Here is a 16,490-nt window from a genome sequence, read left to right as displayed (position 1 = left end):
AAATAATTATCTTCAAATTATAGTGCGCCATGCCCATGACTTACCTGCTTATGGGACTTGATATGAAACTATCACAACCGAACATAAGATCAATTAACCCACTTAAGTACTTTACTTGGTAATCAACTAACAATTTAGGGTAATTAAAGGCAACTTTTGCTTTCGGCTCTTGGGTCTTTTCAACAATTGCCCCCCTTTTGCAAAAGGGGGGCCTATTCTTGAATAGAATTTAAGCGAGCGATTTGGACAGAATAAAGCGCCATGCTAGGGCGAATTGGAATACAAAGCGAAAAGAATTTCCGACTGGCGGGTCGGTGCGCGCGCTTCGCCGCGATAACCGACCCGCGATTTCCGGATTACATCCCACAGCGCGTGAGAGGCATGGCCGTGAACAGCGGTCTGCAATTGCACTTAAACTGATATTCGGCTATCTAAACTGTAGGCCAACTAATATTGTGGTAAAGTATAGCACAAAAGGGGGTGGCGATTCTCTGCTAGGTACCAGGGGGGGGGGGGGGGGGGGGGCAATTGTTGAAAAGATCCCGGCTCTTTTTAAATTAAGTCAGGTTTCGGCGTTTTCTAACGTCGGTTCTTTATAACGTCGGCACTCTTGCACGTATCCTTCTTAACACTCAGGCAGCAATCTTCGTCATCTTCAATGGGCCGTACTCGAGTAAACGGCAACATCGAACTTGGCCCCATGTTTGTTGTATTTCATACTGTCAACAATTTAATAAATCTAAATTAGACTAAATGAGGCATAACAATTAGGCCAAATGAAGAAGAAAAATTCTGCTTAGGGTGCGGTACGAATAATAACGCTGACGCAATAACAGCAGTTCGATGGATTCAATTCAAAAAACTTGCCGAGCTTTTTCTATGTTTGCTAAAACGTATTTTATTCGGCGAATGCAAAGTAAGCCGATAGGCAAGCAAGCCGACAGAAAAGCAAGCCGATAGTTATGTAATAGTTATGTAATCTATCAGAAATAATACATTGTCAGCCGTTACAATCAATACTGCGCATAGTATTATAGTGCATAATGTATTCCAATGCACCAAAGAAACAAAAATGCGTCAATTTTTAGACATCTAGTGGGTACGGGTCTCAGCAGACCGCTGTCCATGGCCATGCCTCTCATTCGCTGTGGGATGTAATCCGGAAATAGCGAGCCGGTTATCGCGGCGAAGGCGCCCACCGGCCCGCCAGGGGCAACTTAAAATACGGCTATCCGAAAATTTTTCGGCTTACTTGACCTCATTTTCAAAATTCGGCTTGCTTGCCTATCGGCTTGCTTGACCGCCACCATTTTATTCTTATTTTAAGCGATGCTTAGAAATACTCAATTCTGATTGGTTAAAAATTTATATCGCTTATTTACGCCGTAAAAGAATCCGTAAGCAAATTAACTCATCATTGAATACATTTCTTCAATGTACACAAGACAATAGCATCTGGAAATGTTACACGAACAAAATAAACGATAGGACAACAACATGTCTTGTTTTAGAGACAGGTGGGAGAGAAATATGAATATTCGGAACGTTGAAGACGAGCGACGGCTGAAAACGACTGAAAATTTTTTAACATTTGACTATAATGCGGAAATATATCAGGCACCGACATCAAAGTTTCAAATTGAGCAAAGATTTGAATGATTCGATTGAAAAGAAAAATATTAAATTGCCTATCATTAAAGCATAACAGGACAAATTGTAAATAATTTAAGCAACATTTCAACTCGGGAAACCTTGAGTTACAAGTACAAGCCCTCATACAACCTCCTCCCATATTTGGGCAGAAACGGTTCTCTTGGAGAACAAACGCCAAAAATTTAATTCTATTTTGCAAAGGAGGCTTTGATGAAGGTTGCGTAAAACTGGTTAATTTTTCATGTCTGCGTGATGACTACTCTAAGAGCCGACCCTAGTAAGATAACAAATAAAACGTTTGTGAGAGCAAAAAGATCCTCGTTAGAAACTCGCTCGCTGATATAATTTTAGGTGACAATTTCTGCTCGGTTTGACCACAATAAAATTTTCTTGGAAACTATATCAAAGCTATATGCGGAGTTTACGGTGACTTGTCAACCATATAGCTAAACATCAAAACAAATCAACATTGCTAAAAAAAACTTTATACAACCAGCTAATTGCTCCGACCGAGATGTTAAGATATTATGACGGACTCACATCCTGCAAGGACACAACAACTAGTAGTAAATTTTCTATATAAGCTGTGTAAAAAACTGAAGTATTTTTTAATAACCTGCTATATAAAAACACCAACTAATCCAATTCTGTAGGGGAAAAAACGCGTGATAATGTTCACTTATTAGAGAATTTAAAAAGCAGCAGGTCCATGCCTTTTTATAATTGTGATAATGCCGGAGAGAGGAAAAGACAAGAAGGTTCGAGTTTTTTTAAAATTACTGCGAAATAAACGATTGACTGGCGATTAAGGGCTGGCAGGTTCAAATTAAACCACAGTCCAACAAATTAACGATAAAATTGACTTTTATCCAAAATCTTCAACCAATGATTTCAGTCGTTGGTTTTAAGTCAAAACAAAAATGTGAACAAATTCTGTTTTTTTTTAGTAGAAACCAGTTCAAGCTTACAGCCGACTTCTTTTTAGAATGGAAAACGGTGTAGATTATTGAACTGCCTTTGGACGGACTACTAATTAAAACATAAACTGACTAATGTTGGAAGAATTGCTCCTGAACGACGTGCAAGGCAATTTAATTCAGCGGCTGTAGACTAGATCAATTTTTCTTCATGGGTGCAATAATAGTTTCACACGATAGGCTCACTCGGTTATCAATCCCTTCTTTATGCTATGCTGCAATCGATTTTATTTTCAAAAATGAAGAACGAAAGCGTGGAGAAACACACGAGGATCATAGAAAGTTCTAGAAAAGCGCGAAATGGTCAAGCGAAAAATTCGAATTGAAAAGTATGAACGCGTTTACAATAATTGCTATGAAGGTCCTTCAAGAAAAATTAAACACTACTACAGTCAAGCCGAAAAGCTTGGTATCTGAGTTCATTACAATCGATTTTGGTAACGCGTCAGGAGCGCGAATTTGTGCAAACATGCACTCTAAGTAAGGATCACAACCGCTTGTATTTTGTGCGTGTAAGTAAGTATCACAAGGTATGTTTACACATGTCTTCTTAATAACTCGGTTAGCTACATTTATGTTTGCAATTTTTAGAGGATTAACAACTTTAGCAGCGAAAAAACGTAAGTGTAATTCACAGGAGTAAAATCTGGAATCGAATTGCATGTGTCTGCTGAAATAGCTAGAGCGAAAAAGATTTAATGTGAAAAAAGGTGACAAAATATAACGAGGGTTTTTCAAAAAAGTGTTCTAGTTGAAAGTGTTGTACACAGTCCCCATCAGAACACCATTGGCGTTCACTTTAAAGCATATAAACCGCGTATCACTCAATGATTAAACTGTGGGAATTCATGGCCCATTGCTTATTTGTTCCCTAGCATGTGGAAAAACTGTCAACCAAAACTGTTTTTTCTTTCATGTAGACTTGCTTTTGTCGCCATGATATTAGTTAGTACAATTCGAACCAATGTCATGAATAAAAGTTACATTTTTGTTTGCATTTTTTTGTAGCAAAAAAGTTGCATTTAAGTCTCAAGAGATCGCAAAATTTTTTTGAAAACAAATAACTCGTGCGACGAAATAGTCAGACACCTAATTAGCATAAAAATAAGAAACAATTTATAAACACGACTTAATTTAATGCATCAAATCCAATCACCGTCGGTTTTTAACCATTCTCAATAATTTTGCTATCACGATTTATCAAATATTCGAGAACTTTTTCAATAGTATTTTTCTTCAATGTGAAATTATCAATTTTGCTCGAACTGCGGCTATTAATAATGTGGGTGCTTCAAGCTAGGTTAGGTGACTTTGCTAAAGTCGTTTCAAAAACTGATTTAGTTCTCGGACCGCTGCGCGGCTCTCTCCATTATCATATTTTCTCACTGATTTCATCAGAGTCACGTACACCGTATTGATTAAAGATTCAATCGCAGTACGAGATTTGGGACTCTAATGACGTCAGTGAGACAACCTGGCATTCGGAGAGAGCCGCGGTGTGTTCTAGAAGTGAATCAGATTTTTGAAGCCACCTTAGCAGAGTAACCTAAACTAACTTGAAAACCGCACTTTAAAAGTTTTGAAAATCTGGTACTTTATAGGAACTTCTGGCACACTAGAGTCAGGCATTGCAGAGATCTGGAACTATGAAACTTGCATATGCGTCTTAATTTTTTTGGTCGTTAAATTTTTGATCGGGATTATGGTCAAACAAGTATTTCCATATTGGTTAAGTTCATGCGCGTGCGATTTCTTACCTGAAGTAAAATTCCACTGGATCCCACGATGACACATGTTTCGTTTGGTTTCACATCTGGCAGAGGAATAAGAGAGACGGAGTCCTGGACCGCTTTCCAACTCCTCACTATGGCAGTCTTTGTTTGGTAGTACTTGCTCAGCACGTTTATTGATCTGCAGAAAATATATTGATTATCGTGGTGGGATTTGTATTTCAATTCATCAATAGCATATATTCTTTTGAGGAATCAATCGAAATAATCCAGTCTAGACCTCATGAAATGACTTCAAGTTTCAAGTTGGGGGTCATTATTATTCAAAATGGGGGAATATATATGCAAGTATGGCTTTTTTCTGCACATTTCCACTTTTTTTAATGCATCGTAGGTAAAAAAGGAAATTTTGTAGCTCACAGAATCTAGTTTTGATTTATGTACAAAACTTCTGAGTTTCCAAAGTTTTGAAACAGGGGAAGCTAATCAGATTTAGGGCGGTTTAGAAGACTTCAGTGAATTTAGAGATCTCAAAATAGCAAACTTCAACTTTAAAAATGTAAAAAAAATTTCAGAAAAACGTTTTCTTTTCGAAATTCTGTAGCTTTTGAGAGCAATTTTCCTTTTTGTATGATATAACAATTTCAGTAGAAAACCAGTTTTATGAATTGAACAAAAACTCAACAAAACATATTGTTGAAAAGTAAAGATGGAACATCTTTCTGTTTCGTATATCAAATTGTCTGTGAAGTTCATTCAAAAAAGTTCATTCTAGCTAATATAATGAAACTCAGAAGAATTTGAGAGATGGAGAGTTAACCGATTTTTTCTACCCAGTTAGCATTTGTGTCAAATGAAGGCGAGTTCTGCAAAATTATTGCCTCTGAAACCAACATGAAAAGTCCTTTGTTTTTTTTTAGACAACAAATGAGGCAGAGCGCAAACACTGTCAAAAATCTGAAGAAATTAAAAAGAGTACCACTTAAATTTGGCTTGCAAAATTTTGAAAAACAAATTTGTGTTTATTTAATCTAGCTGCTAACCCATCTGCACACTTTCAGGAAAATTAATAGCCCATTATGCTCATGCACATAAAAAATCAAAATTAACAAAACTTATCACGATGCTTCAAAACAAAAAACTTCATTTAAAAATTAATTTAGTGTGAAAGTTTGATTAACGATACAATTGCCCCAACAGTCCAAACCTTTTTTTTTCAAAAAACAAGAGCCAATACCAATCACCAGAAAATGGTATTTGCGTGTGTTTGCGTGTGTGTGCCTTTTTTGCATGTGTATGTGTAAGCTTGTGTGCGTCTAATGTATGCGTTGGGTATGTGTTGGCGTATGTGCTTGTGTGGGTAGTTGTGTTTGTGTGTTCGTGTTTTAGTCTGTGTGTTAATATGCGTACGTGCAAGTTTTTTTTTGTACAACACTTATATTTCTAGAATGCGTAGAAAATTTTTCCTACAGAACAAAGACGGAAAAAGATTTAGTTCAAACATTGCACGTAATGTTCTCCAATTCATACTAATTGCTTTTAGATTCCTCCTGGCCCTTTTTCTGAGAGATTTTGAAGCTGTTTTGCAATTCTCACAAGTATGTCGGAACCTTGTGACATTCTGTGCTCCGTATAAAATTTGCACGAGCCGTCTGTTGACTAAAGTCACAGACGGGCAGCATTTCAGTTACTTAATAACTTTAGTTAAAGTTGACCTTAAGTCACTTAATGACTCGAGCAGACGTATGCCCTTCTTTTTATGGTCGAGTACGATCTTTTCATAAGTTGAAGCCTGAACCTGGGTAATGTAAAGAAGCGGAGTGTGAATGGGCGAGAATTTTTTTTTGTGAAGTTTTATGTAGGAGCAGCTGTCAATAATAATAACGCCATTTTTGATAAAAAGTTCTGAACGTTTTCTTCTATTGTGCCACCATGTCCGCTATTATCAACTATGGGAAAGATTTGCATGGTACATTCTCAGAAAACTGGAGGTAAATTTAATACAAAATGCAGTTAGGTTTATGTAGATTTTGCGAAAAAAATTTTCTTTTATTCAATTTACCTAGAATTTTTCCCGATCTTTGCATTACCTGCAATTTTTGTTAGAATTGTATACAAAATACCTAAATTTTGCTGTTATATCCTCCTAGAAATTCACTTGCTAATAAATTTCTCTGAATTTTTTTACCAGCATTTTCTGTGTGACATTATCAGGTAGATTTATTTACCAATACTTTTTTGTGAAGGTAAACTTAAATGGTGTCTAGCTAAAAATTGCTGGTTAATATCACCTAATCCTACTTGGAAAAATCATTTAAAGGTCAAATTTTTGGTTCTATTACCAGAAAATTCTAGGCAGACTCTATATGAATTTATCTTGAATTATAGCTGCAAAAATATCTAGGTACATCAATCGGCAAATTTTTCAGTAACAATTACCTAGAAAAGATTTTTTGCGGGTAAATTTCTGAGAAGGTATATCTGTGAATTCTAGTTATTTTATAGCTAATTTCACCTAGAAAGGAAAGTAATGTAAAATTTAGGTAAATTTTCCGAAATTTTATAATAACAATGCCTGTAATTTTTTTAGTTTCACAAATGTATTATTATGACTCTTTGAAAAGAGTTTTCGGAGTTTTATAAAACCCAATAAACGGAGTTTCGAAAAACGGAGTTTTGTAAAACCCAATACACTGATCGCTTTATTCTGGGTAGTTTTCTTGAATTCTACAAGTATTCGGTTAAAATCGAATGGTAGTATAAAAAATAAGAACTTTAAAATTATAGAGTATCCTGCGAGAACTTCTATAAAACAGACAGGTTAGGAATCTTCATTCGTATTTCAATGGCCAATTTGAAGGAGAATATTCAAACAATGACGACATTTATGTCAAAAAATGTGCAGGATGACATCGAAAACATTCCAGAATATATACGCTGTCAGTTTGCAGCAGACATTAATCTATTTTGTTACTGCAACAATTGCAGAAAAAATTAATTAATTGTGTCTAAAAAAAGCAAACTTTAAGCCGCAACAAAACACTACTTGATCTAGATTTTGTTATCATTCTCGAACAGAATTTGAATTAACTCTTTCAGTCATAAATGTATTTTTTTTAGCCAAAGGTGAGCATTGGTTCTCTATTTATAGGATTTACAATTCAATATATTGCAATATATTGAGGCGTTGTTTTTTAAGGCTCAAACAGGAGTTATTGTGATCTTTTGGGACTCTAAGGTTCTTTGTATTTTCATTTGATCATAAAAGGTAACAAGGTGGCTCGTTAATGTGCGTTCGCACATGATGTTCCGACCCGAGCTCATCTAAACTTTTGACTTAATTGTCAACCAAATGAATAAATAACAAAAATAGATGTTTGAGTATAAAACAATGGCTACACAACCTATCTACTAACTGAATTACAAATTACCTTGCCTTATTACAGCGCCAATGAGATCTGACCTGAAAGAGACTACGAGACAAAAAAACAACCAAAAAATTAGCAAAAACAAAAATTTCACGGGAAAAACTGAATATCTAAATTTAAAAGCACATAGTAACAACGTCAAATGCAGTCAGACAAAACCTTAACTACTCAATCTTAATTTCTCCTAACTATACCGCGGATAAGTTTTCTTAATGAGGCTATGTTACAAGTCGACAAAGAGAACGATCATTGAGGCGAAATTCAAAAATTAATCAAAATTTATTAAACCAAGAAATTTCAAAAGTCTTAAAAATCATTAGCTTTTAACTAAATAATCCTTGATAAGTTACTAAAAAGTTAGTCCAAACCAAAAAAGCCTTGTTTTTGGGTAGTTTAAGACTTACAAACGAACTAAAGAAAAACTTAAAAAAATAAAAACGATTTGCGAAAACACAAACTATTGCTACCATTAAAATCATTAGCGTTTATCTGAAAATTATGTGTTTTTAATTCAATTCTTATTGCTACTAATTCAGCTGCAGGATTTATACTGAGAGATTAAATAAGTTTATTTGGGCCGCTTTTGTAAACCATTGTGATCTGTTACTGCGCGATTGTTCTGAAAGAGGAAAAAAAGGAGCGCAAAAAATGACCACTCAAAAAACGCATATTGTCCAACAAACAAATATCAGTAGATAAGTTGTTTTTTGGAATTCAGGAAACTGGATGTGAACTCTTTTTGATGAAGAAAAGTGACGAAAAGAACAAAAAAAATAACTGATTCGGGTAACATCATGAATTCAATCCTCAGTTTCAAGCTTAAGAGACTTGTCAGCAATTTAAGGCTACCCGAAAAACAAAAACAGGCAAAAACACAAAATTCAAGAAAAAAATTGAGCAAGAAACGTGTCGAAGGTATTAAAGAATGAAGTTTTTCACTAAAAACTTTTTTATGTTCAATTAGTTTTTATAAGCAATGGGATTCCTCTTTTTTTATCAATATTGTTTCAAAAAATCAAATACGAACAAACATATTAGAACCACGAAATTTTTGAGAAAACTCATAGTATCAACGCCATTAATTTCAGTAGCATTCAACGGAATCCACTAAAAACGCTAAATTAAGCTTTCATGGGGACAACAAGTTTGTTTATCATTCACATTTCATCAATTGGACCTTACAACAACTTATTGCCGATAGAAACAACAACAAAGACAGGCAAAAACAAAAACTTCAGTAGAAAAGTGCCAGAGGAATGTGTCGAAGCCATATAAATCATAAGCTCTTCTCTGAAAACTTTGTCAGTGACACGTTGAACGTCTTCCCTTAACCAATGGGAACCATCAGTAATAAGATAATGTCAAAAGATTTTTAATATAAAATATCATAAGAAATTTTTATAAGTTTCTTATTTTTTGATAAGAAATTTTTTGATAAAAACTTTTTATAAAAAATATGAAAACTCGCGGCATTGAAGTTTAAAAACTAATAGATAGAAGATGAAAACGATAACCATATTAAATTTGGCTGCACTAGAAATAAAAAACGGATCCTGTAAGTACTAAGACTGACTAACAGTCCACGAAATATGATAAGAAATTTTTAAAAAATTTCTTATTTTTTGATAAGAAATTTTTATAAAAAATTTGAAAACTAGTGGCATTGAAGTTCGAAAACTAATAGGTAGAAGATAAAACCGCTAACCAAATTAAATTTGGCTGCATTAGAATTAAAAAAAGATCCCGAAAGTACTAAAACTGACTGACAGTTCACAAAAAAAATTTAGGATTGGTTGATGTTCCAAAAAGTTTCGAAAAAATATTTTTCAAGTCTCAACAGCCATTAATCTCAAAATTTTTTAACCGAGGTCAATAACTACGCTCAGAAATAAAGCGATGGCAGGAAAACATGTTTGTTATGTATAGATCATCAATAAAAAAAACACAATAAGTCTTAAGACTATGAAAACAACAACAAACACAGGCAAAATCCAAAATTTCAGTAGAAAAGGGCCAGAGGAAAGTGTCGAAGCCATTTAAATCATAAGCTCTTCTCTGAAAACTTTGTCTATGATACGTTGAACGTCTTCCTTTAACCTTAAACAATGGGAACCATCAGTAATAATATAATGTGATAATTTTTTTTATATAAAGTATGATAAGAAATTTTTATAAATTTCTTATTTTTTGATAAGAATTTTTTTGATAAGAACTTTTTATAAAAAATATGAAAACTCGCGTAATTGAAGTTTAAAAACTAATAGGTAGAAGATGAAAACGATAACCATATTAAATTTGGCTGCACTAGAAAAAAAAACGGATCCTGTAAGTACTAAGACTGACTAACAGTCCACGATAATAAGTTTATGATTCCTTAATGTTCGAAACAATTTTCGAAAAATTATTTTTATATTCTTAACAGCCATTAGCTGTCCACACAAAGCACTAGATATACTCACTTAAATCTCATTACGGATTATATTGCACTTTTAGTCAACGATTCCTTGCCATAAAGCTCCAAAAAATTATTAAAACCTCAAAAAGAAATTCAAAATTTCATTTTAAATTACGAAAATACTCAGAGTCGAATTTAAAAAAAAAACCTGAGCAATTTCTTGAAAACATTTTTTTGTGTTCATTGGGCATCATTTGACTGTAAAGGAAGTTTTTCATTGACCGAACCTCGATTTGAAAAGTGACTATTTTTTTTTATATTGAATTTTTTGATATTGAAGCTCCCTATGAGACCAGAACTAGTTTTTTTAATCGCCTTTGTTCCATTAGGAACACAAAAATGGTGTATTTTTGGCGAGAAACTTAAGTTTGAAATACTTTTTTAATGGAAAATATCTTAATTTGAAGAAAAATCAAACTAAAAGTGAACAAATATCCCGTGTTCACACAAAACTTCAATCCTCAATAACTCCTCGAAAAAAAACGAAAATCGAAAAAAAAATTTTAATTCTATATTCTACGCTGGACCACTTACATTTCTCTGCGATGAATATATCGATCAACCAAAATTGACTGAACAAAAAAACCCATTTGACTATATAGTTCCTCCCCTCCACAAGTGGGTTCGGAACAAAAATTGGAGGAGTGAATAAAGTTTGAAGTCTCTACTTCAAATGGTATCTATCCGCTCTGAAGTCCGTTTGAAGTCTCTATCCGTTATGTCCCTATCAATGTACGGTACAAATGGTCCGAGCTTTTTTCTGACATCATTACTGATTGCATTGAAGATCTTAATACAGAACTAAACTGGAGAAAACTCTTCGGATTGTCTAAATGCATATTACATGCCAGTAACAGAGGAGGGCAAAAACACAGGCAAAACAACGACCAAAGAATTCTAGAAAGAATTAATCGCTGGAACAGCGGAGACTTTGGAGGGCTATAGAACGAAGCTTGCTCTTTGAAACAATCAAAACGATCAAACGATACAAACTCCGAAGAGATTAACAAACGTGCAAATAATTTGTGTTTTCAGGGCCAATATGGCAGAGCAGCAAAGGTTTTGGCTTCTGATGGTTTTGCACCAGTCAACAAGGCAGCTCTCGATAGTTTGAAAAAATTGCATCCCCCTGAAGAAAAGCCTATTGTAGTCCAAAATTTTTCATCAGAAGCCTATCAATTCAGTGAGGAAAGTGTTTTGGAACAGCTGAACTCGTTTTCAAGATTTGCAGCAGCTGGTCTTTCAAAAATGTTTCCCGAACATCTTTTGCATGCTGTAAAGTGTATCGCTTCAGATCAGTCACAAATTGCTTTGAGAGTACTGACTAGGCTTGTAAACATAAGCTGCCGTGGGGAACTTCCCGAATTTGTTTCACAAGCTCTATGTTGTGCATCGATATCTGTCTTGCTGAAAAAGAATGGCGGTATTCGCCCTATTGCAGTCGGAGAAATCTTGAGGAGGCTAATAGCTAAATGTTTAGCCAAGGAAGCAAATTTAGAAGCAAAGGATCTTTTTCAGAGCCTGCAATTGGATGTGGGAGTGAAGTGATGAGCGGAAGATTTCGTACATTCGACTAAGATTTCGTATGAAAAAATACTCACCTCGTCCAGTTCCTCGGGTATTTTGCAAATTGACTTTTGCAATGCATTCAATTCGATAAAACGCAGTGAAATGCTGAAAACCGTTGCCAGTTCAATGCAAGGCATTGCCGCTTTCACCAATTCCTGTTATTCATAACACAGCCAACTATTCTATGACAAATTTGTTGTTAGCAGTGAAAGCGGTATCCAACAAGGCGACCCATTAGGCCCTTTTGCTTTTCTCTCTGACGCTCTGGCCCATTATAGAGAAAATTCAGGAAATTTCGCCAGAGCTTCAACAATATTCCTGGTATCTAGATGATGGTGTCTTGGTGGGCTCAGAGGACGATCTCATTAGATCTTGGGATCTTCTATGCAAGCTCGGACCTGATCGCTCCTCAGGTTCGATAAGTGCGAACTGTTGTCCACGGTAGATTTAGACAGACTGGATATAAGAATAAAACGAAATGATATTTCGGGCCTTGAGGTTCTTGGAGCTGCGTTATGAACCCCAGAGTTTCTCTGCATGAAACTTAAGGAAAGGAAAGGGAAAATAGGTGTACTTTTCGAAAAGTTGGACTATCTTGATGACCCTCAGTGCGCCCTAGGTATCCTATGCCACTGTATTGGGTCCCCCAAAATGGTGTATTCTTTGCGTTGTCAAACGCCCACGAGTCCAGTTATGAAATCCCTAAAAGAATTTGATGCCCAACAGCGCGAAAAACTTGAGAATATCCTTGGAATTGTTTTTCCAGAAGAATCCTAGACCCAAGCAACCCTGCCCATAACCCTTTCAGTGTTGGGTGTTCGCCAATGCCAAGACCAGTATAAAGCATCATACGTTGGTTCTGTTCTCTACTCTTAAGATCTAGTTTCGAAAATAACCGGTGAAAGCCTCAAAAAACTGCCAAGTTTTTCAGGATCTTTATTCCAAAATAGCACAACTGGATATTTCAAACCTCTCGCAAAAGACGAGTCAGTATGCTCTCGATAACGAAAAATTTCATCGTCTCAAAGAGAATCTAGCTTGTGAGAGAAAATCCGCCCGACTTCTCTCATTGTCTGTTTGACATGCTGGAGCTTGGTTGTCTGCTCCCCTGATTCCAGTTCTTGGGCTTCATATGGCACCAAATGAGTTTAGAATTAGTGCAAAGTACAGTTTGGGTGTCCCTGTCTACGACGCCGAAAGGAGGTGCCCGTTCTGTAAAGCAGGAGTTCTTGACATCTATGGGGATGATGCCATTGCGTATCACGGTAGAGGAGACGCAATTGCAAGACATGGCCGAATTCAAGATAAAATAGTGTCTGCTAGCTCATCTGCAAATCTCTCACCAGTAGTGGAAAAAAAGAACCTAATTCCAGAAAGCCAGTCACGCCATCATTGTCCGACTTGGAAAGCTGGGAAACCTGCTGCATTTGATGTAACTGTTACTTCGTCGCTGCAATCCAACTCTCTCACTAATGCGGCTACAAAGGCAGGATACGCACTTGATGCAGCAGATGAAAGAGAATATTGTCTCCACGACGATAACTGCGCAAAAATGGGAATCACATTTGTTCCCCATGTAATTGAAGTCCTTGGCGGGATATCGGCAACCTTCAAGAAAACACTCAAGCGGTTGGCTTTGTTAAGTGACAATCGTTCCTTCCAAGCGCAGGGGTTGTCAGTAACTTTCTGTAAACTAATGCAATCCTTGTCAATGACCATTATTCGGGGATCAGCGGAAATGTGGCTGGCACGGGCTCCCTAGTAGATTGTTTTGCTTTTTGGGTGCCCGACCGCTCGGAGGGGAGATGTTTGATCCAGAACTGTTGCAATCATTGTCGACCGATTTGATCAAGGGGTCTGCCTCAATGATTTTGACACGCTCTTTTTGGTCAGATTTAACCAATTCAGAATAAGAAGAGTCCAGATTGGTGCTTTAATGATGAGTCGCCAAAACGATTGCAACAAACGGGAGCCTTATCATTGTGCAGTTCTAGTATTTTCATTCTTATCTGACCAAAGTGGGGAGAATAAAAAATACATTTTACAAGTGAAAAATAAAAATGCCGATGAAATGAAATTCATAAACTGTTGATTTGTTGTATTGACAACCACCGTTTTGTTAACCAAGTTATTTGTTATTAAAAAAATTGAAGCTTCTGCTCTTCAAGGGAAATTCTTTGAATTGTTGTTCAGGACTTACAAAAAATAACGATGAAAATACGATCATTTCTTACATAAAAATACCGACGAAAAAATGATTTTCTTACAAAAAATAACGACGAGAAAAAGATCATTTCTCACAAAAAAAACAATGAAAAAAACGGTCTTTTCTTGCATAAAAATAACGACAAAATAACGACCAAAACGATGATTACCACGTAAGGGCTTTGATCGTTTTTGTCTAATGAAAACGATTAAAAAACGACGATTTCTTACAAGTGAAAAAAATTTCCTCAACACGGGTTGCCTGCTTTGTTTTAGTTTTTTTGTCAATTTAGTTTGTTCATTCGTTTTGACCTTCGAGCAAAAATGTAACTTGTAAATTGATTTTTACGCTCACTAATTTAAACCCAATTGAGGACAAAAGATCAGCACTGGTCCCTCCCCTACCCCACTATATGCGTACTCTTACCCCGCAACTCCCCCCCCCCCCCGCACTACCACCTCGACGTCTTTTTCGTTCTTATCTTTCAAAATTTATTAAAGAAACCTATTTTATTGTCCATGCTTATATTGTCCATGCCTTAGAAGGTGTCTGAAACAGCATTTAATACATACGCTGTAGAGGTTTTAAATGATCTGAGATATTTTTGTTTTTGAGAGCACCCAGCCTTAATTTTTAACATTATACTTATAACATGTGATTTTAGTCAGCGATTTCTACCAAGTCTGTTAAGTTCATAAATCAACAAATTACAAACTTACAAGTTTTGAAGTAGCACTGGGGACACGATAGCACGATTTTCGTCAAAAAGTCTCTTCGGTCTGTTGGACCGTCCAATTTCCAACACGTGACCGCCTCCATACAAAACTAGTGTCACATTTCCGGTGGCAGCGAACAAATTTCCGGCTGTTAAAAATCCATACAGCAGAATTCCCACGAAAACTAATGCTGCAGCTGCAATCGGGTTGATGTTCTTGACGCGGCAGAAATTAAGTTGGGTTTTTCGCATATTAATCCGTTCTTTTTAGAGACTTGTCAGATTTAAATATAACTGAATTGACAAGTCTAGAAATTAACGAAATTAAAAAATAATTTGATAAAGCAGGAATTCATAATAATGTAATCAATAAAATGCAATTAACATATGTCGAAAAACAGAGAAAATTTTTAGCGGATTAAAAATAGCAACAATTAACTAAGAAAGTAGATCAAATCTGAATAATAATTAATGGAAACGAAATAGATACAACAGATATTTATTGAACGATAAAAAGCACTGGAACAAAACTACAGTAAAAGTAAATTGAGGGTCCAAGAGGGTCTGTCAAAATAATGAATCTTAAAACAAAAAAAAATCGGTTTAACTTTAATTATGTATTTCCTTTTTCAAGTGGAAGAAATTTTTTCTTTTCTTTCACAATTCAGTTGCATTGAGTAAATTCAGTAGGCAGAAAAATGAATTTAGAGCTTAAATTTGAAGCCATTTTTATTATCTGTTTTTAGAAGTGTTGAGCTGGTTTGCAATAGTTTTCTTATCCCGGGTAGGGATAAGAAAATCCCTAAATATTTACAATATCTTGTGTCAGCGCTAAATTTTGCTATCTTTCGTGCCATCTGGGTATTGATGAAAAAAGGGGATTCGGTTCACATACGAATTCCAACCAGTCAGAACCCGAACAAAGAGTACTACTTTATAACTTTTATTCTTTATCATAGGTACGACGTTTACCCAGTTATTATCAGAAAGTAGTCATTAATGTTCCTGCAAAAATTGCAAAGACGATTTTTTAAACCTAGAGTTCTGCTTGTTTCCATAAGTAATGTTTTAACACCATTTTGTAAAATCTCTAGTTTTAAGAAAATCAAAAACCAGTTTATTTTTAAAAGATATTAGTAGCCAACATTTCATTTTTGTTCTCAAAGTTGAACCTTAGAACTATTTACGCAGGCTTCAAAAAGTGAAGCAACTGTACTAAGGAAAAAAACCAGATTCTTATATTGCTTTCGTCCCAAAAACCGTCAATTTAATTTCTGATAAAAAATTTTTCTATTGCCATTTGTAGGATGCAAAATTTGCGCGTTTCAGGCAAAACGAAAAAGGTAAAAACTCATAAACTTAAGAAAAGTATTAAGCGATTGTCACCCTAACGAGCACTGACTTCAAAAACCTTTAAAAAGCATGCCGTTTGAACTGTCCATTGATGTGCTTTGAAATGACAATCAATTTCTTCAAATTTTTTGTATCAAGTCAAAGTCATTATTTGGGATATGATTTGGTATCAAGAGAAATTTATGCTACTCCACCAAGTCTTCAAAACTAATATAAATTTATATTTGACTATCTCCAGAAATAGTGATCAGCATTTTTAAAGTTTCAGTGACAATTTTCTTTATTGTGGATACTTTTGCATATACTACAAAACAAGAGAGTTGTCAGGCAACCATTTGATCAATGCTTTTTAGATATTGCATTGTAAGAAGTGAAAAAATGGGAAACTTTAATCTTTATAGGGA

General features: G+C 35.3%; 1 protein-coding gene across 3 annotated transcripts in view; it reads right to left on the bottom strand.

Annotated features, from left to right (window-relative positions):
• The window catches only part of LOC142350364 (CMP-N-acetylneuraminate-beta-galactosamide-alpha-2,3-sialyltransferase 4-like), a 64,162-nt gene that overhangs the window by 14,257 nt on the left and 33,415 nt on the right, over window positions 1-16,490 (bottom strand). For 2 of the 3 annotated variants that reach the window (XM_075402203.1, XM_075402204.1), the window contains exons 2-3: window positions 14,738-15,314; window positions 4,388-4,541 (exon numbers count right to left, since the gene is read on the bottom strand). In XM_075402203.1, coding sequence (XP_075258318.1) covers window positions 4,388-4,541; window positions 14,738-14,985 — 402 coding nt within the window. In that variant the 5' untranslated portion in view covers window positions 14,986-15,314. The remainder of the gene's footprint in view (window positions 1-4,387; window positions 4,542-14,737; window positions 15,315-16,490) is intronic. The other variant, XM_075402205.1, reaches the window with a different exon arrangement.

The sequence above is a fragment of the Convolutriloba macropyga genome, chromosome 12, assembly GCF_964194025.1.
Source record: "Convolutriloba macropyga chromosome 12, txConMacr16.3, whole genome shotgun sequence".
Lineage (NCBI taxonomy): Eukaryota > Metazoa > Xenacoelomorpha > Acoela > Convolutidae > Convolutriloba > Convolutriloba macropyga.
Note: the sequence above shows the minus strand (reverse complement) of the source record. Positions and strands in the feature narration are given on the sequence as shown.